At 41.8% G+C, this 20,807-nt stretch overlaps 1 protein-coding gene across 2 annotated transcripts in view; it reads left to right on the forward strand.

Moving 5' to 3' along the window:
• NR6A1 (nuclear receptor subfamily 6 group A member 1) overlaps positions 1-20,807 on the forward strand; it is a 263,630-nt gene that overhangs the window by 221,514 nt on the left and 21,309 nt on the right. For both annotated transcript variants that reach the window (XM_017874775.1, XM_017874776.1), the window contains exons 4-5: positions 8,732-8,974; positions 19,714-19,769. In XM_017874775.1, the coding sequence (XP_017730264.1) occupies positions 8,732-8,974; positions 19,714-19,769 (299 nt within the window). The remainder of the gene's footprint in view (positions 1-8,731; positions 8,975-19,713; positions 19,770-20,807) is intronic.

Genomic DNA, 20,807 nt, shown 5'->3' on the forward strand with positions numbered 1-20,807 from the left:
AAAAAAAAAAAAAAAAAAAATTTAAAGTGGTGTTTCTTTGTTTGTTTCTTTGTTTTTGTTTTTGTTTTTGAGACAGAGCCTCAATCTGTCACCCAGGCTGGAGTGCAGTGGTGCAATCTCAGCTCACTGCAACCTCCATCTCCCGGGTTCAAGCAATTTTTCTGCCTCAGCCTCCTGAGTAGCTGGGATTACAGGCCCATACCACCATGCGTGGCTGATTCTTGTATTTTTAGTAGAGACAGGGTTTCACCGTAAAAGCCAGGCTGGTCTCAAACTCCTGACCTCAAGTAATCTGACCACCTCGGCCTCCAAAAGTGTTAGGATTACAGGTGTGAGCCACTGTGTCCTGCCAATTTTTTTGTCTTTTAGGTTAAAAAAAGAAAAACTATTCTTAAGCAACAATTTTGTCTAACACTTACACTTTACAGAACTATTTTATTCTATTACAGACTATGAAGAAGGTAGAGCTGTGTGTCATTTATGGGTAATCTATTGCCTTACTGATTCTCAAACAGTTGTTTTTGTTTGTTTTGTTTTTAGAAATGGGATCTCATTCCATCATCCCCTAGGCTGGAGTGTAGTGGCATGATCACAGCTCACTGCATCTTCGACCACCTGGGCTCAGGTGATACTCCTACATCAGCCTCCTCCTGGGTGGCTGGGACTATAGGCGCACCACCACGCCTGGCTAATTTTTTGCATTTTTTGTAGAGACAGGGTTTTGCCATGTTTCCCAGGCTGGTCTTGAACTCCTGGGCTCAAGTGATCCACCCACTTTGGCCTCCCAAAGTGCTGGGATCACAGGCATGAGCCACTGTGGCTGGCCTCACAACAGTTCTTTTAAAAATAATAATATCCACATTCTATTATCTGGAAACTGAGGTACATCTAAATAGGTTAAGAAACTTAAAGACACACTACTAGCAAGTGACAGAGCCTAGATTCTGATTCTAGAACCCAAGTTTTTAATATTTATGTTCTGTTGCCTGTGTTCCAGAAATTTGTCCACCAACTTCTGTCTTTTTTTGAGACAGGGTCTTTCTCTGTTGCCCAGGCTGGAGCACAATGGCAGGAACACGGATCACTGCAGCCTTCACTTCCCAGGCTCAAGTGATCCTCCCACCTCACTTCACAAGAAACTGGGACTGCAGACACACACCACCACCATGCCTGGCTAATTTTTGTATTTCGGGGGGAGACAGGGTTTCACCATGTTACCCAGGATGGTCTCAAACTCCTGGCCTCAAGCAGTCCACCCACCTCAGTCTCCCAAAGTGCTGGGACTACAGTGCTCAGCCTGTCATTTTCTATCCACAAGTTGAGGCTTACCTTGCCATGGGCCCTGAGATCAACTCTGCATTGCCACCCAAGCCTGTCCCCTTGATTGCAGTGTATATCTTATATCTATTCACCTAATCCCAGTCTCATCAATTAAAGTTTAAAGTTTGTTAAAAATTGTCTTGGGGGCAAGCACAGTGACTCCTGCCTGTAATCTCAGCACTCTGGGAGGCTGAGACGGGTGGATCACCTGAGGTCAGGAGTTTGCGACCAGCCTGGCCAACATGGTGAAACCCCGTCTCTACTAAAAATACAAAAATTAGCAACGCATGGTGGCACATGCCTGTAATCCCAGCTACTTGGGAGGCTAAGGCAGGAGAATCGCTTGAACCTGGGAGGCGGAGGTTGCAGTGAGCCAAGATTTGCGCCATTGCACTCCAGCCTGGGCGACAAGAGCGGAACTCCATCTCAAAAAAGAAAAAATAAAAGACAAAACCAATTGAATAACTATTTCCAGGATGCTAATGGTTAAGTCAGATTAAAGAAAGGACTTCAGTGTTTTGCCAGAAGGCCACATTCTGTTTAATACTGTTTTAAGGATAGAAATGAAAATAATGTAACACTGACCACACATGTAGACAAGAAGGAGATGGAAGAAATAATATATTAGGGGGCAGGACCCAGATCCCCAAAGATTTCAATAGACCAGAATGGCATGCAGAATTTATTATATAAAGCTAAAATGGATCAAGGGCAAATGTAAAGTCCTACCCCTGGGTTCAACATTCTGCTTCCCAAGAATGGAATAAGAAAGATATCAGTTAGTGGTATGTGTGGCAAATACTTCAGGTTTTAGGTGCCTGTGAAACAGATGTGAATTAAATATGTATGTGGTTGAGTAGGAGGTGGCAGGGAGGATTGAAAATATAGCAGTCTTAGAATTGGAAGATCATGAATTGCAATTCCAGCTCTACTCCTGACTGGTTGTGTAATGAAGATTATTTACCTCTTTCAGCATCAGTTTTTCCCATTATAAAATGTGTGGCATGTCACAGAGATTCAGTCATTGTAAAATGTATGTGCTTACTGGTGTTGCTAGCTGCAGAAACATATAAGCAAAATTAATTCAGTCTTAAATGATATTAAGAAAAATCGGCCGGGCATGGTGGCTCAAGCCTGTAATCCCAGCACTTTGGGAGGCCGAGACGGGTGGATCACGAGATCAGGAGATCGAGACCATCCTGGCTAACACGGTGAAACCCCGTCTCTACTAAAAAAAATACAAAAAACTAGCCGGGCGAGGTGGCGGGCGCCTGTAGTCCCAGCTACTCGGGAGGCTGAGGCAGGAGAATGGCGTAAACCCAGGAGGCGGAGCTTGCAGTGAGCTGAGATCCGGCCACTGCACTCCAGCCTGGGCGACAGAGCGAGACTCCGTCTCAAAAAAAAAAAGAAAAAAGAAAAAGAAAAATCATTCAGTTCTGGATACTTCGTTTTAAGAGAGATTTTGATACGATATGAGGTGGGTTTTTTTTGTTGTTGTTTTTTGTTTTTGTTTTTGTTTTTTGGTTTTTTTTTGAGACAGAGTCTTGCTCTGTCACCCAGGCTGGAGTGCAGTGGCATGATCTCGGCTCACTGCAAGCTCCACCTCCCAGATTCACACCTTTCTCCTGCTTCAGCCTCCTGAGTAGCTGGGACTACAGGCGTCCACCACCACTCCCAGCTAATTTTTTCATTTTTTATTTTTAGTAGAGATGGAGTTTCACCGTGTTAGCCAGGATGGTCTCGATCTCCTGACCTCATGATCCGCCCGCCTTGGCCTCCCAAAGTGTGCCCCTGGCCTATACTATATAATTCATTAAGACTAAGAAATGAGAAGGAAAAAAAATCACAGTTGGAAACTCCATTATTATTATAATTTTTTTTTTTTTTTTTTTTTGGGACGGAGTCTCGGCTCTGTCCCAGGCTGGCATGCACTGGCGCAATCTCAACTCACTGCAGCGCTCCGCCTCCCGGGTTCAAGCAATTCTCCTGCCTCAGCCTCCAGAGTAGCTGGGACTACAGGCGAGCACCACCATGCCCAGCTATTTTTGTACTTTTAATAGAGACAGGGTTTCACTGTGTTAGCCAGAATGGTCTCAATCTCTTAACCTCATGATCTGCCCACCTCGGCCTCCCAAAGTGTTGGGATTACAGGCATGAGCCACCACACCCGTCCTCCGTTATTTTATTATTATTATTTTCTTTTTTGATGGAGTCTCATTCTGTCGCCCAGGCTGGAGTTCAGTGGCGCGATCTTGGCTCACTGCAACCTCTGCCTCCCAGGTTCAAGTAATTCTCCTGCCTCAGCCTCCCGAGTAGCTGGGATTACAGGCACATGCCACCATGCCCGGCTAATTTTTTATATTTTTAGTAGAGATGGGGTTTTGCCATGTTGGCCAGGCGGGTCTTGAACACCTGACCTCAGGTGATCTACTCTCCTCAGCCTCCCAAAGTGCTGGGATTACAGGCGTGAGCCACTGCTCCTGGCCTGAAAACTCCATTATTATCTTTAAATCTCTAAATCGTTTATATATGAGCTAGGTTAGATTGTACATTTATTTTTTACCCATGAACACATTATTCAGGGCAGTGGGGGAAGCTTCAGGTTTGGCTCCATGTAAAGAAAAGCCTTTGAACCATTATAACTGTCTAAAAATAGAATGAATGGAATGAAGTACCTTATGGAGTCACTGGAGATGTGTTAAGTAAGAGGATGGGGCAACTCTTTGTCTTGGAACATTGTGGAGGGAATTCATGCCTTAGGTAAAGATCTGTTCAGGGCAATTTCTAAGGCTCTTTCTAACTCTTAAGATTCCAGATTCAGTAATATAGGAATAATACCTCTCGAAATTACTGCGGTGAATAGTGTATGTAAAAACTTCTGGCACATTGCATGGTACAGAGTTGGTGCTCATTGAATGTTTTTTGCCTTATCTATAAGATAAGAATAACCCTTACCTTGGCCTGATGCCAGCAAGATAATGAATGTAAAGATGCTATAAATACCCTTCAAATCCTTTGCCAATAGGAGGTGCAGAAACCTGTATCTGACATCTGGCCAGGCACGATTGGGGCATTTGCTTCAGTTTGTTCATTTACGAAGGGGGACCTTGGCTTTTTAGGTTGGTTGGTTGGTTGGTTGGTTTTCAGTGGGGAAGGGCCTGACTTAACTGCATGTAGAATGTATAGATTTGCCTTGCTGTGGCCAAAGAATGTAATGGTTAGGAACATAGACTTTTGGGGCTTCCAGCCTTCCCTTACTAGCTGGATGACTATTAGGGAGTGATAGCACCTCATGGGCCTCCATTTCCTGATCTGTAAAATGTTGAGGGCACCTGATTTAGGAATAATTGTGATTATTCAGCACAATAATGTATGTTAAATGCTTGGCCAGAGCATAGCACCTAAGTGGTCAGTTAACAGTAGCTGATTCTGTTGTTGTTATTTTTCACATACTGGGAGAGAAGTTTTCCAAATGCTTCTTTGAAGGGCTACTATTGATCTGGAGAGAGCCTTTCTTTTGTACCATTGAGAAACTCCCTTTTGAATTAGTTCCTCATCCATGGTATAGACCATTTTTTGAATAAACCGAACATGGCAGGCAGTAAGAATAGCTCTAGCGAGACAGAGAAGCAGTCCTAGGACTCCAGGCTCTTTAAAGAAATATGGCCCTTTAGTCTTTGATCTCAGTGTGCCCTTTAAAAAGTGTATCATGAGAAAAGCAAGCAGTGTTATGAGACATGAGCAGGTTCTTAACAGGTCTATATTTGATTGTCATTCTGTGGGTTCTTTGCTCTGGATCCAGGTGCTGCACAGAATGCCATAGAAATGCTTTATGAAGAGGTTATTGAACTTCAGTTCTGATACTGGTGGTTCAGGGTCAGCCACTTTCTAGGTGGACAAATTGTTTAACCATTTTGGAGCCTCCACTTCATCATTTACAAAAGGGTGATAACAGTTGTACTCACCTATATATGGGATTTGAAGATTACATGAGTCAGTAAAGTAAAGCCTACCTAGCTGTGGTGGGTGTTCAGTGAAATCATATCAGCGAAGAAAGGAAGGTGTGGTCCTTGTGGATATATTCATTATAACTATTTTTAAGTCTAGTCTAATAAGGCTCTGGTTTACATTATAATCATATCTAAAAGAACACTGCAGGTTTTAAAATTAGAAAATTTAGATTCTTCTATAGCCAATCATGATTTCCCAACAGTTTCATTTCCAGGCCTTTTCAGCGCTCTAGGAAATCCCATCTCAAACATAGTGGGTGCTATTTTTATGCTATTCATTTTGCCTTTTTGGCCTTACTTGTTTTCATTTTTAAAATTTGCTATTGTAACTTTTCTGTAATGTTTACCTTGAGTTTTTTTTATGCTTTCAAAAGGAAAATGAAAGGAATACTCATTACACCAGGGCCATTTTATAGGGTATCTTTTGTTCTTAAAGGGTTTTTTATATTTTGTTTGTTTGTTTGTTTTGCAAACAACAGAAACTCACTTAAATTAACTTAAGAAAGAAAAGAAGGAGGATTGGCTGGGCGCTGTGGCTCATACCTGTAATCCCAGAACTTTGGGAGGCCAAGGTGGGTGGATCATGAGGTCAGGAGTTCAAGACCAATCTGGCCAACATGGTGAAACCCCGTCTCTACTAAAAATACAAAAATTAGCCAGGCATGGTGGCATGTTCCTGTAATTCCAGGTATTCAGGAGGCTGAGGCAGGAGAATTGCTTGAACCGGAACCTGGGAGGCAGAGGTTGCAGTGAGCGGAGTTTGCACCACTGCGCTCCAGCCTGGGCTACAGAGTAAGACTCTGTCTCAAAAAAAAAAAAAAAAAGAAAAGAAACCCCAAAAGAAAAAAAGGAAGATTGTATTATAATAACATGGTTATGTCAGTTTGTCACTGTGCTGTTTTATCACAGGAAGTGCATACAAGCCTTAGAAAAGTCTGTAACCAAGAACTGTAGAGTCCTCAAGAACCTAGGCAGTCTTTCCGTATCTGTCGTTCTCCATTTCCCTGGTTGTATAATCTCATATATTTACTTCTCTGAATACCTGCTGTTTGCTGAGTGACTTTGGACAAGTCATTATATTGCCTGTTTCCCTGTTTGGGGGAAAAAGAAAAAAGGTATATTAGTTTCCTGTGCTGCTGTAACAAATTACCACAAACTCATTGCCTTAAAGCAACAAAAATTTACTCTCTTACTGGAAGAGAAGCCATAAATCCAAAATCAGACTGGGCATGGTGCCTCACGCCTCTAATCCCGGCACTTTGGGAGGCCGAGGTATGCGGATCACTTGAGGTCAGGAATTCAAGACCAGCCTGGCCAACATGGTAAAACCTTGTCTCTAATAAAAATACAAAAATTAGCAGGGCGTGGTGGCAGGTGCCTGTAATCCCAGCTACTTGGGAAGCTGAGGCAGGAGAATTGCTTGAACCCAGGAGGTGGAGGTTGCAGTGAGCCGAGATTGAGCCTCTGCACTCCAGCCTGGGCGACAGAGCAAGACTCCCTCTCAAAAAAAAAAAAAAAAAAATCAGTATCCCTGGGCCGAAATGAAGGTGTTTGCAGAGCCACAATCCTTTCAGAATCTCTAGGGGAGAATGAGTTCCTTGCCTCTTCCAACTTCTGGTGACTGCCGTCATTCCTTGGTTGGTAGCCAGTTTTTGCCTCTGTCTTCATATCGCCTTCTCTTCTACATATTATGCGTTTCTTCTTCTCTACTATTCTTATCAGATCTCCCTCTGCCTCATGAAGACACTTGTGGTTGTATTTAGGGCCCACCCATATAATTCAGAATAACCCCCTAACGCAAGATTCTTAATTTAATCACATCTACAAATACCCTTTTTCCTTTATAAAGTAGCATTTTACAGGTTCCAGGGATTAGGACCTGATATCTGTGGGTCGCAATTATTCTGCTTACTACAGATGGCAATCATAAAGAATCATCTCAAAAGTTGGCATATAATAAGGGCTCCAGAAATGCAAGCCTCCTCCTTTCTCTGCATCCCTCCTACGTATACTACCATGACCCTCCGTTAGCATTGCCTTCGAAAGCCTTTCTTTTCAGGAATGTCATTATCACATTCAATGTGTACCTGCTGGGGTAATAATAAAGAAAATAATAGCTGACAGTTATCAGATGTCTGTTACAGCCCACACACTGCAGTGAGAACTTTATCCATGGGATATAGGTATTATTATAATCACCATTTAACAGATGAGAGAAATGAGAAAAGTAAAGAAGATCGATTTTTCCCTAGTTCACCCAGCTAGTGTCAGAGCTAGGATTCAAATTAGAATCTCTCTAATTATAAGGGGTCTCTAATTCATGGTATAATGACGTGGCTTTGCTTTTGTTTTTTTTAAGAGACATGGTCATGCCGTCGCTTAGGCTGGAATGCAGTGGTACAGTCATAGCTCACTGCAGCCTCAAACTCTTAGGCTCAAGCAGTCCTCCTGCTTCAGCCTCCTTAGTAGTTGAGACTACAGGTGTGTGCCATCACGCCTGGCTCTATAATGACGTTCTTGATTATTATACCTTGCCTCTTACTCAGGAGTGAGGTTCATATATCTGATTTTTTGTCTTGGCCTCTGATCAGAACCTTCCCTGGTGATTTCTTGTACCTGCTGGCATAGCTTCACATCACAGTTCACAGGGTGCTTTTTTGTCATCTGCCTGCTCTTTAGCAGTTGCTTGGTCCTGAGTAAATGCAGTTTAAAGGAAGAGGAAGTGAAGAGCTATACTCTATTCTGAATTTCCTCCTCGAGTAACTGGTTTATTGCTAGTCAGTGAGTTCCATGACTCTGGGGATCATAACGATTTATTTATGTCCTAGCACAGGGCCTGGACACAGAATAGATATTCTGCTAGAGTGTAAGCTTCACCAGGGACTTCTGTTCACTGCTGTATTCATGCCTTACAGCAGTTCCCGGGATAGAAGAGTTGCACAGTAAATATTTATTGACTGGATGTCTGGCTGACTGGCTTAGTTGGGCATGGTTAGAACTTAATTACAGCTGTCATTTATTGGCTATATATCACGTGTGAGGCACTTACATATATGGTAAGTAATCCTTACCATGCTCTTACAGGGTAGAATTGATGGGTTATAGATGAGCAGGGTGAGGGTGATAGAGGAGTCAAAGATACTTTGTAGGTTTCAGTCTTAGATACTGATCCAAGTGTTGCTGAAACCCAGGAGAAAGAGTTTAGGTAGACTGTGTTGTGGTATCTGCAACCACAGATACAGGGACTACTCCTGGGACAAAGCTCCAAAGATGGGCCCCCTATTTGCCCTTTAGCCTGGAGATAGTGGTGGTCTTAATCTACCCAGAGCAGAGTTGCTCACTTTAGGAACTGTAGGCTTAAAGCCATTATTTCCACTGTGTTCTAACTCGAACATGATCAGTTTCTGTTCCAGATGATCGGGCTGAACAACGAACCTGTCTCATTTGTGGGGACCGTGCTACAGGCTTGCACTATGGGATCATCTCCTGTGAGGGCTGCAAAGGGTTTTTCAAGCGGAGCATTTGCAACAAACGGGTATATCGATGCAGTCGTGACAAGAACTGTGTCATGTCTCGGAAGCAGAGGAACAGGTGCCAGTACTGCCGCCTGCTCAAATGCCTCCAGATGGGGATGAACCGGAAGGGTGAGTGGTGCTCATGGTGCTGATGGCCCATCCTTCATTCAAGACTTTACCTTTAGTGTCAGCTGTTTAGTTACTTATTTCTCAAGCTTGCACTACATATCAGGCCTTACAGTTTGTACTCATAACCAAAAATGAATCTGGAACCATTCTTGCCTACAAGCACTTCCTAAACTAGGTAGAGGGGAAAAAACTAGTGAAATGTTAAGGATTCTGTGGGAATGAGTGCACAAGCCCTGTGTGACCAAGAACCCACTTAACAGTCAGGTCTTAACTGCGATTAATATACATCACTAATTATTTCAGGAATGATGACAGAAGTAGAAATTTTTGGATGAAAAGGCATGAGGTAGGAGATTTCTGAATGCGGTATCATTTTGTTTGCTAGAACCATGGTGTACTCAGAGGCTAGGCATGCTCAGAAGTCTGTGTCTAGGTTGGTGAGGAGTTTGGGATGTATTGGGAAGCTTTCCAAGAGCCCTTAGCCTGAGATAATAGGAATAAACTGACGTTCTAGTAGGATGAATATGAAGGACTCTTTTGGAGGATGAATTGGGGCAAGGGAAACAGAAAAACCATCTAGAAAGTTTTTAGTAGAGTCTAGAAGGAAATCTGAAGGAACGGGGGAAATAATGGCACAGAGAGACACTGAAGAAACTCACCTGATAGAACTTGGTGACATACTGAATATTGAGCAGCACCAGAAGTTGAAGTTGAGGATGTGGATTAAGAGTAATGATCTTACTATGGAGGAAAAAATGGGAGGAAACAAAAAAGTCAAACTAAAAAGCAGGGTGATTCCTCTATAGGACCCTCTGAAAAGAAAGGAAAAGAAAAGAAAAAAGGGTGGGGCAAAATGTTGGCCTTGGCAATACTGAGTTTGAGGTACCTGAGAGGGACACATAAAGATGTTCACCAAGGAAGTTGGTTGTATAGGATTGGAACTGACGTGAGAAGCCCTGCCTGCAAACAGGCTTCATGGAGCTGTTGGCACAGAGGTGGTAGTAAAAGTCTAGTCCAGAGGTGAAATCACCCACAGAGAGCTTAGATACATAAGAGAGAAGGGCCGGTGTCAGAAGCCTAGAGTGGTATTCCCATGGAGAGTAGAGAGTAGAATAGAGCAGTGTCATTCAGCAGAAAGAAGAGAGGCTCTAGAGGCAAACAGACTAGCTCTTAGCTCTGTGACCTTAGGAAGTTTGCTTTATATCTCTGATATTCAATTATCTTACCTTTAAGGTGGTATGTTACTTGCCCTGCAGAGTTCTCTACAGGATTAAGTATGATAACATACAAAATACCCAGCAAGGTATTAGGGGTTCATAGCAGCAGTGTTCAGGGATGGGGGGGTTAGTCAGATAAAGTGAACTATTCCAACTGGTTTTATAGCATTATGAATGCAGACATCCAGATGTACTCAGACTGGTTTTATTGTGTATGAGATAGGAAGGACCTTTTAAAAACTTGCCCATCATGAAGAAAAGTAAGAGAGATGTGGAAGGGCATTTAGATAAATTTGGGTGATTTATAATTTATTATAAATACTAATATTGAGCACTTATTTATGTACCCTCCATATATATATTCTACCACTGAATACATACAGCAACCCTGTTATTAACTGTTATCCCCAGTTTACAGATACAGCTTAGGGAGGTAAAATGATTTAGCAGTAGTAGTTTAGGGGTGGTTGTGTTGACAGTTAATAGTTACTAAATTATAATTTGTTATTAAGCAGAGCTTGTACCTGACCACACGGAAAATGTACTGCTTCACATGTCTACCATGTGGCGTAGTTGTTTACATGTTGGAACGCCCTGTGTTTACTGGATGATGAATGCCATAGTAGGACATTTGAAGTGTTACCAAGTTTGTCCCCTGCCTCTCTTTCTAACTCATTTCTGAATACTGTGCCTCAGGGATGTCTTACAGTGCCTATACTAAGGTTTTTTCCTCTACTTGGAGATCTTTTCCCTTCCCCACTGTCAGTTTCCTCTTATTGAAATCTTTTCCAGCCACCAATACCAAACACGTACTGTCTTGAAGAGTCTGTCAACTTCTTGCCCTCACCCTGTTTTGGTTTTGGCCTCCACATTTCTCATCTCCCTTTGTTGCCCTCACTGTATCTTATGAAAGCTTAGTTATTATGGGTTGTCTTCTTGACTACTGTCTCTGAAGAATCATCCTGCTTATTCAGCCGGAGTGTGAGATTCTGAGGCTTCCAGCAAAACTCACCTGTTTTAGGGAAGAAGAAACTTAACTTTATAACCCCTCTGACCATAGACCGGAAGACACATGGAGTATGAGGGACAGGGAGCTGTCTCCTAAGGACTATTTGCACGCAGAGCAGGTAGACCCAGTTGCCTGGTGAAGTCTGCGTCAGGGAGAGAAACCCTGCCACCTCCTGGTTGGTGCTGCGAAAGCAGGATTAAAGTTGCAGTTGCCATGGGAGTATTTTGGGGGTAAGGAATACTCTGTATGGACCTGTGGTGGTTGACACATAATTCTGTGCATTTGCCAAAACCCATAGAACTTTATACCACAAAAAAGTAAATTACTACATGTGAAAATTTGTTTAATCAGCTAGGATATTGTAGGGGTTACAGGGCAGAGAGAAAGAATGCACACTGTGACAAATGAATCTAGCTAGTGTTAGAAATGAGTTACATAACCACACTTAAGGGGTCGGAGAAAAAAGGAGCTAACCTTTGAAAAGTGTTTTTACTGTATACTGTAAGGCTAAAAGTAAAAAGAATTACATACAAACAAAGCACTCTATAGTTTGTAAAATTTGTTTCTCTCAAGGTTATGTGTTAGGAATTCTGTCGCTACTTCATTTAGAGTAGAATCAGCAAGTAAATATATTGTGGACAATGAGAGTCAGTTTTCTCACATAAGAGAAAGAAAGAAGTTATAAATCAGCAAAGGAGAAGGCTAGAATGAATCCCCTGGTGCTAGATTGGAATCAGTGTGTCAATATGTATTCATGTTTTAGATAGATTTAAAAATATATAGATACCGTGTGTGGGTAGGTGAGTTAGTGTACCTATGTATGTTTCCAAGCTCTAGCCACTGAGAGGGGCTAGAAGCAGATACCCCAGGAGCAATGAGTACACCCAGCACCCAGATCTTGGCTTCCAAATATCAATGAAAGGAATGAGGACTCACTGGAGAACTGGTTGATTCTAAGGCTGGGATAGGAGAAATATAAAATGATCCTGGAGCATCTTAAGGTACCAGCAAATTAGGAAGTACTTTCTAAAAAAAAGAAAGGAAGCGTATCAAAGGGCACAGAAGCCAACCTGAAAGAACTTCTGATGGCCAACGTTGGAACAACTTGAGGAACAATAACTATAGGATTAGTTTATAACCCAAATAATAAAGTAAATATCCATGAGTTCATACTGAAAGAAGTAAGTTAATAAATAAAGAGAAGTGATCATTTTTCCTTTTAAGCGAATTCTGATTAATAAATGTAGAAGGAGGCCAGGCTTAGTGGCTCACATCTGTCATCCCAGCACTTTGGGAGGCCAAGGCAAGAGGATCACTCGAGCCCTGGAGTTCAAGACCAGCCTGGGCAACATAGTGAGACTCCATCTCTAAAAATATAAATGTAGAAGGAATGAGGGAAATAGAAAAAAAAAATCACCATTAGGGCTGGGCACAGTGGTTCATGCCTATAGTCCCAATACTTTGGGAGGCCAGAGCAGGTGGATTGCTTAAGCTCGGGAGTTCAAGACCAGCCTTGGCAACATGCTGAAACCCCATCTATACAAAAAAAATATAAAAATTAGCTGGGGGCGTTGGCATGTGCCTGTAGTCCCAGCTGCTCTGGAGGCTAAGGTAAACCTGGGAGACGGAGGTTGCAGTAAGCCAAGATCACACCATTGTACTCCACCCTGGGTGACAGACCAAAAAAAAAAAAAAAAAAATTCACCATTAGAACACCACAGTAATAATTGCGACAAGCAAGATCCTAATGGATGCCACTTACTTAAGTGGCATTGGTGTAAACAGAAACAGAATATTTGCATAGTCTGCAAATATATAGTAATTACAAAGGGAAAAATAGTAAGTTTATTTAAAGAATTCTGACAGACATGACTGTAGCCAAATGATCAAGATTAACAGTACCAGTAAAACACACCAACATTGTATATACCACCGATATGAAACACTGAGAAGCGCACACATGTACACATGCACAGAGGTAAGTTCACTCTCAGTCTAATCCTGAGAAAACAGACAAGCCCATATTGAGGGACGTTCTTCAGAATAACTGACATTTGACAAAATACCCATTTGAAAAGTGTCAGAGTCACAAAAAACAAGGAAAGACTGAGCTGTCACAGATTGGAGAAGACTATGAAGGCAAGACAGCTAAATGCAATGTGGGCCCCTGGATTGTGTTCTGGAACAAAAGATATCAGTGAAACAACTGGAGAAATCAAAATAAAGTATGTGCTTTGGTTAATAGTATTGTACCAAAGTTAGTTTCCTAGTTTTGATGACTAGCCATGATTATGTCAAATGTTAAAAGGAGGAGAGTATATGAGAACTCTCCATACTATTTTTGCAACTCTTGTATAAAGTCTAAACTTACCTTAAAATTTAAAAAATTAACTATTAAAAAAATGCAGCTGCCATTTGTGGCTGGGGCTTTTTCATGTGAGAGACAGCTCTCTGTTGTCCTCCATCTTTGGATATAGAACTGAATGTCTTTTCAGACCTGGAAGTTGACTGGTCAGAAAAGTCATTAAATTAGCAAAGCAATGAGGAAGATCTAAAGAAGGGTGGTGAATGGAGACTGGGCCCTGTCTGTCCATCCCCACTACTGCACTAGTATCCCCCATGTACGTTCCTTACCCATTTTGCAGTCTTTGGGATAAAGCCAGGCTCCTCAAGGTGATTTTCAAGGCCCCTCTGACACTGGCATCAGCCACCTGATCCCTTTCCTTCTCCATTTGGTGGTCCCCACTCACAATCTGCATTCCATCCTAGTTCTTCAAAAATCCAATGATGTTTCCTGTTTTGCACATGTGGTTTCATCTGCCTGAAAGAAGAGAGGGTTTCAGCCACCCTTTCTTCTACTCCTGACTTCAAGATTCAGCATTAATTTGTAACATCCTCTAAGAATCCTCCTCTGACGCCACTCCCCACCAGATAACCCTCCTGTGCTTCCACAGCTTTTTCGCATGCTCTCTGCCATAACCCTGGTCACCTTGTGTTGTCTTTCTCTGTTCACTCGTCTGTTTCCCTCATTATTAGACAATGAGCCCCTCAAGGGCCATGATCAAGTCCTACTTTTCTGTTGGTCCCTCAGCAAATAACTCAGTCGTGATAGGATGCTCCCTGGTTAGATGGGTTGACTGTGATGGAGGGCCATGGCAGGAAGTGGGATGGGGAGAATACTGTAAGAGGAGAAATGGAGATACAGTCAGCTTCGTGGTGGGTGGGAAGGGGGAGTGGATTTCATATTAGTTATTATGTGAAAAAAATAAAAAATTTCCTTAACTCTGTGGTCTCATAACTTGCTAACTAGTTCAAAAGTATAAAGGTCAAGGAAAGCTTCTTGGAGGAGGTGATGTTTGCAGAATGGCATTGTGAGACAGTGATCCTATGGCATCTCCATGTCACTTTGCCAGGGTAAAAAGTGCCCCAGGACACAACACAGAGGTCTGCATGAAGCACTGAGAAATCTCAAGGAGGGATAACATTTGAGCAGAATCTTCAAGAAATCAAAGTTCGTGTTCCTTACAAACTTTTTTTTTTACATTTCTTACATTTTCCTTATGAACTTTTTTTTACATTTTTTCTACCAAAAAAAAAAAAACGGTAGAGACAAGTTTTCAGCATGTTGCCCAGGCAGGTCTTGAACTGAGGATCAAATTCAGCTGAGCTGAACTGAGCTCAAGCAGTCCTGCGCCTCAGCCTCCCGAAGTGCTGGGATTATAGGCATGAGCATATGCCCGGCCAAAGGTTTGTTTGTTTGTTTTTAAGTTAAGACTTTAAAATTTTGCTTTGTTTTATTTTGAAATAATTTCAAGCTTACAGAAAATTTGCAACAGTAGTAAGAATTCCCATATACCCTTTACCCAAATTCACCAATTGCTAACATTTTGCCACATTTGCTTTATCATCCTATTTGTTTTGTTATTTTCCCTCTCCCCTCCCCCTTGCTCTTCCTTCTGTCTCTCTCTCTCTCTCTTCCACCTTCCCCACTTCCCACAGGTAAGTAAGTATGTGTGCGCCTGCATGTGTGCACCTTCTTAGCCATTTGAGAGTGAGGCATAGGCAGTGTTCCTCTTATTTCTAAGAATCACAGTACTATTATCAAAATCCGGAAATTTAACATGACACAATACTATCTTATTAGCAGATCTTATTCAGTTTTTGCCATTCATCCCAGTGTCCTTTATAGCAATTTCATTTTTTCTGATTTAGAAGCCAGTTCAGGAAATCACATTACATTTAGTTTTTATGTCTTTTCAGTCTCTTTTAATCTGAAATAGTTCCTCAGTCTTTCTTTGTCTTTATTAACATTGTCGATTTTGAAGCAAATAAGTCATGTATTCATGTATTTTGTAGAATATCCCTTAATTTGGGCTTGTCAGTTTCCTCACAATTACATGCAGGTTATACATTTTTCAAAAGAATGCCATAGAAATGATGTTGTGTCTTTCTTAGTCCATAATATCAAGAGCACATGATGTAAGTGTATACCCATTATTGGTGATATTAACTTGAATCACTTGGTTGTTATGATGTCACTTAGGGAAGGTAGTGTTGCCAGATTTTTCCACTTTAAGTTTCTTTCTGAGTACAGGGAACATACTAAGAGACAGAACTATGTAAAACAGAATAGTGTGTTCAAAGACTAACAAATAGTTCTCTATATGTAGGGTGTACCGTTAGGGTATAGCGTTAGGGCATAGCATTTATGCCAGAGATGAGGGTGAGGGGTCCCAGCAGAACCAGATGATAGATGGTCTTGAATGCCATGCTCAGGAGCTTAGGTTTGGCCCATGGTGAGGAGCTTAGATTTGGCCCATGGACCAAAGGCACCACCAACAGGTTTTGAGTGGAACTTTGATGTTGTTAGCTTTGTTATTTATGGTTTCTGGGTTCTGTTGACTGCCTAGGCCCAAACAAATGAAGAATGGTAGGCATATGAGTTCCAAAGCAGAAAAAGTATTTGTGGTGCCTTCTGAGAAGATAGAAGCGTCATGGCTAGGGCCATTCTCTTTCTTAGACTTAAATAAGAGTTACAGCAGAACCATTCCTGTAATACTGCACACAGGAGCCATTTGTTCTTTTTAATCAAATCACTGCCAGATAGACTTTAACCCTGCTGAAAAACGTGTTAGTTCAGTGTGGCATCTAGGGACAAGCACAGCTTTAGAATCAGAAGATCTAGGCCGGGCGCGGTGGCTCAAGCCTGTAATCCCAGCACTTTGGGAGGCCGAGACGGGCGATTCATGAGGTCAGGAGATCGGAGACCATCCTCCTGGGCTAACACAGTGAAACCCGTCTCTACTAAAAAATTCAAAAAAATAGCCGGGCGACGTGGCGGGCGCCTGTAGTCCCAGCTACCCGGAGCTGAAGGCAGGAGAATGGCGTTAAACCGGAAGGCGAGCTTGCAGTGAGCTGAGATCCGGCACTGCACTCAGGGCCTGGGCGACAGAAGCCAAGACTCCGTCTCATTAAAAAAAAAAAAAAAAAAGAAGAATCAGAATTAAATGGAAACTCCAGCTCTGTCAGTTTTTCTCTGAGTAACCTTGAGCAAATCTCCTTTACCTCTCTGAACTCTGTTTTCTCCATCTCAAAATGAATGGGAGAATAATACACCTTCCAAGGTGGTTGTAAGGATCAAATGAGATAACATGCATATGGGCAAGAATATTATAAGCTTGAAAATATGCTCCAAGTTTTTGTTTTTAAAAGAGGCACTGTGGCACATTGTATTGATTTCCACACTTCCGGCGGTTTCATAGCATCTTGACCGATTTTATCACTGCTTTTATATTAGTCTTTCGATAACTTTTAAAATCAAAGTTCATTTTAAAGGCATTTTTTTACCACCTCAGTGAGTTGCACATCAGAATAAATGTATAATTTAAGAATAATTAATACTTAATAAATAACAATGTAAATAAGAATAATTAGTAATTAAGAATGTATAATTAAGAGTTTATGCATCACCTGAAAGTATCTGATGTTTCTCCACTAGGATGCATACAGAGTAGTAGTAGAAAGAAGTCTGGTCTTAGAGTCTGATAGCTTGGGTTCCAACCCTGATTCTGTTCTTTAGTTTCTGTCTCTTCCAGCAAAATACTTCATTTCTGTGAGCCTTAGATCCATCTCTTCAATGGGAGTGATACTAATACTTTACTCATGAGTTATTTTACCTCAGAGAATAGTATGTAATACATAGTAGATTTCTATCATTTCTTATTCTGGGTAGGGTCGAGGAAGAAGATGAACTTTTTTTTTGAGATGGAGTTTTGCTTTTATTGCCCAGGCTGGAGAGCAGTGGCACCATCTCGGCTCACTGCAACCTCCACCTCCCGGATTCAAGCTATTCTCCTGCCTCAGCCTCCCGAGTAGCTGGGATTACAGGCATGCGCCACCACCACGCCCGGCTGATTTTGAATTTTTAGTAGAAATGTGGTTTCTCCATGTTGGTCAGGCTGATCTCAAACTCCCAACCTCAGGTGACCGGCCCTCTCAGCCTCCCAAAGGCTGGGATTACAAGTGTGAGCCACTGCGCTGGGCCGATGAGCTTTTGAATTTCAGAACAAGAGATTGGCAAGATGTAAATATTTAAGACATGTGGCCCTTTAAATGAAAAGTAAAGTATGTTGCATTATTTTCACACCTCCAGGACAGTGAAAATGAGATAACAGCTGAACTATTAATATATTTGTTGTTGTATTCCAGTGACAGATCTTTGTTCTCTACCTGTGAACTGAAATAAAGACATGTGAGATGTTATTATTGGAAATAGAAATATCCAAAGACTGTCATTGACCATGGAATAGCAGAGAAGCAATTGTAAGGATTTTTAGGCCTTGAAATTAAATGGAAAGAGACCTCCCAGCCAACAAGCAGCATACATCTAGCTCTAACATAGGCTATATATGTTTCTTACTCTAAATTCTTAACAGCTTTTTATAATGCAGACTGACCATGTTGCCTCCACTTAGCAGATGAAAATATTAAGATTCTAGCAAAGGTGAGAATAGAACCTTGGATTTTTAACTCAAAGAGGCTAGGGAGAGGGAAGGATTAGTTACTAAGTGCTTACTTTCCATGCCAGGCCCTAGGGTTGGTGTTTTAGCCATACCGTTTTATATAATGTAACATAAAACAAGTACTAATATTCCCTCTTTTCATTTCAGTAAACTAAAATCCCGAGAGGCAAAGAAACTTGTTCATAATTATACAGACCAGGAAGAAACAGGATTTGGACCCTAACTTGCTTACTTCTGAATTTCCTGTCAGCCTTTTAGTTACCTCAGAAACAGGGTTATACTTGGAGCTCCCACCTTTTGAGGCAATCAGTGCCTGCCTCAGGAACTTTCTAGATTCCTTATGTTAATTTTTTAAAGTGGCAGGTATATCCTAGTAAGGCCTGCTGTTACATAATGTCATTAGCTTATCTTCTGTCATTGTTAACATTAACCCCTTTCAAGCTACCCTCCACAGTGGCTGTCACAAAGATTTTTTTTAAATCCCAATATGACCGCAGTGCCCCCCTACATTCCTTCTTGTCCTCAAGCTCCTTAGCTCAAGTTACACCCTACTCTGGCATTCAAGGCTCTTTATGATCTAAGCCCAACTGGCCTTTCTACCCTTATCTCATGCTACTCTTCCCCTGCGTAGGCCACCTTCCCCCCATGCTTTAGCCAGATTAAGCCACTTGGAAGTTTCCAGAAAGAAGAGCTCATTTTTACTTTCAGCTTGCTTTTTTGTACACTGTTCGCTCAACCTGGAGCACTCTTTTCCTAGCTGCCTAAATCCCACTTAAGCTTTAATACTCAGTTCAGAAGTTTTCTTTTCCAGAAAGGATTGCCTAATACTGTGGTCCTACTATAATTGCAAATCAGGGGTTCTTCTCTATGCCCCCGTGTTAAGTGTTCCATAAACAGTGATGATAATATTAGTAGTAGTTGTTATTCTTAGTCAGGAGATACTACTTAAAGGATGCTTTTTATACTTAGAAAATGCTCAGTAATCTCCTTTAACTACACAGGTGCTCTATTGACTGCCTGTGCAGGGAGAAACCATTGAGGTCAAAATTCTGATTAAAAAAAAAAACAAAAAACCTGTTCTGATTCTACAAATCAAACCTAAACGTAGGCTGGGAATAAAACTGTTTTATTTAAAATGGAAATACCCTGTCCCTCCCCTAGAATTTGTCAAACCTTAAGATGCATCATCCTGGCGGGATATTTGTAACTGAAGGACTGGTAAACAGTACTATCACCTTTTTTAAACGTATTGAATGTATACAGTGTGTGTAATAGGTACAGAATGCCTTGGGGGCCCCAAAATATTGCTGCCTATGAAGGAACCTGGAATAATAGAAAGAAGTGTGTGCTTTGGGTCCAGAAGGACCTGTGTTTTAATCTTGGATTCACTAATTACTGTCTTATGCTTTTGGCCAAGTAAATTCTCTTTTTGTGCTAAGAGTTATATGAGTGTGCTTCTGACTGCCTTTCTTGACTTATGTTTCCTTTCAGCTATCAGAGAAGATGGCATGCCTGGAGGCCGGAATAAGAGCATTGGGCCAGTCCAGGTGAGTTCTAGACCTCAATCCCTGTGGTCCATCCTGGAAGCCCAGGGCTCCAGCTGTTCCTGAAACTGCTCACCTTGATTCTTTCATCTGCTGCTGAGGAGAGCCATCTTTGTTTTCATTTCTGTAAAAGTGCTTTCACAGCCTGGATGTGAAAGTGCTTTGAAATCTTAAATATGTAAGTTAATGATTAAAGCTCTTCTTGTGATCCCTCAGCCTTTTCTAAGGATTTCACAGACAGTGAACCCAGTTATGGTTCTGAACCATGCAGAGGATTTTTTTTTTTATCAATCCTTAAGGTTATAGATAAGTAAGCCTGGCAGAAATGAGCAGGACTACTTTGCTGTTCGTTTCATCTAAAAAACGTACCAGCAGGGTATTATTGTCTTATTGTAGAGTAGGAATGATAATACCCCCATTCAGTCCCACAAACATTTACTGAGTTCCTACTCTTCCAGGCCCTATACTGTGAACTCAGTCTAATGGGAGAGACAGATAGGTAAACAGACATCATAGTAAGGTGAGAGGTAACAGAGGATGCTCAGGGACTACAGAGGGAGGGGCATCTATTCTGCTTGGGCTAGAATAGCCGTGGTTGGGGACTAGAGACACTCAAGAAAGTAGACTGTGAAAAGACCCAAAGATGAATCTTTATGACAAGGAGTTAGTTCAGTTAGGCTGGAACATTGGGCACATGTAGTAGAGTGGCAGAAGATAAGGCAGATTCCTTGAATTTGGAATCAGTTCATTAGGGAGTGGCCTTCAACTGTCTTTGACTATAGCTCCTTAGGAAAAGTCTTTGTGGGACCAGCCTACACCACTTGTTCTTACTCGTTGTTCTTACTTGCCAGCAGAAGAGCTTCATGAGGGTAGAAAATTGGATGTATTTCTGCACATCAGGTGAATCCCTTGGCACACTAGTAGGCAGAGAGCATGCCTTAGGAATTACTAGTGGCCAGGAGCAGTGGCACACACCTGTAATCCTAGCACTTTGGGTGGCTGAGGCAGGAAGATTGCTTGAGGCCAGGAGTTCAAGACCAG

Source organism: Rhinopithecus bieti, unplaced genomic scaffold (assembly GCF_001698545.2).
Source record: "Rhinopithecus bieti isolate Rb0 unplaced genomic scaffold, ASM169854v2 scaffold_7967, whole genome shotgun sequence".
Lineage (NCBI taxonomy): Eukaryota > Metazoa > Chordata > Mammalia > Primates > Cercopithecidae > Rhinopithecus > Rhinopithecus bieti.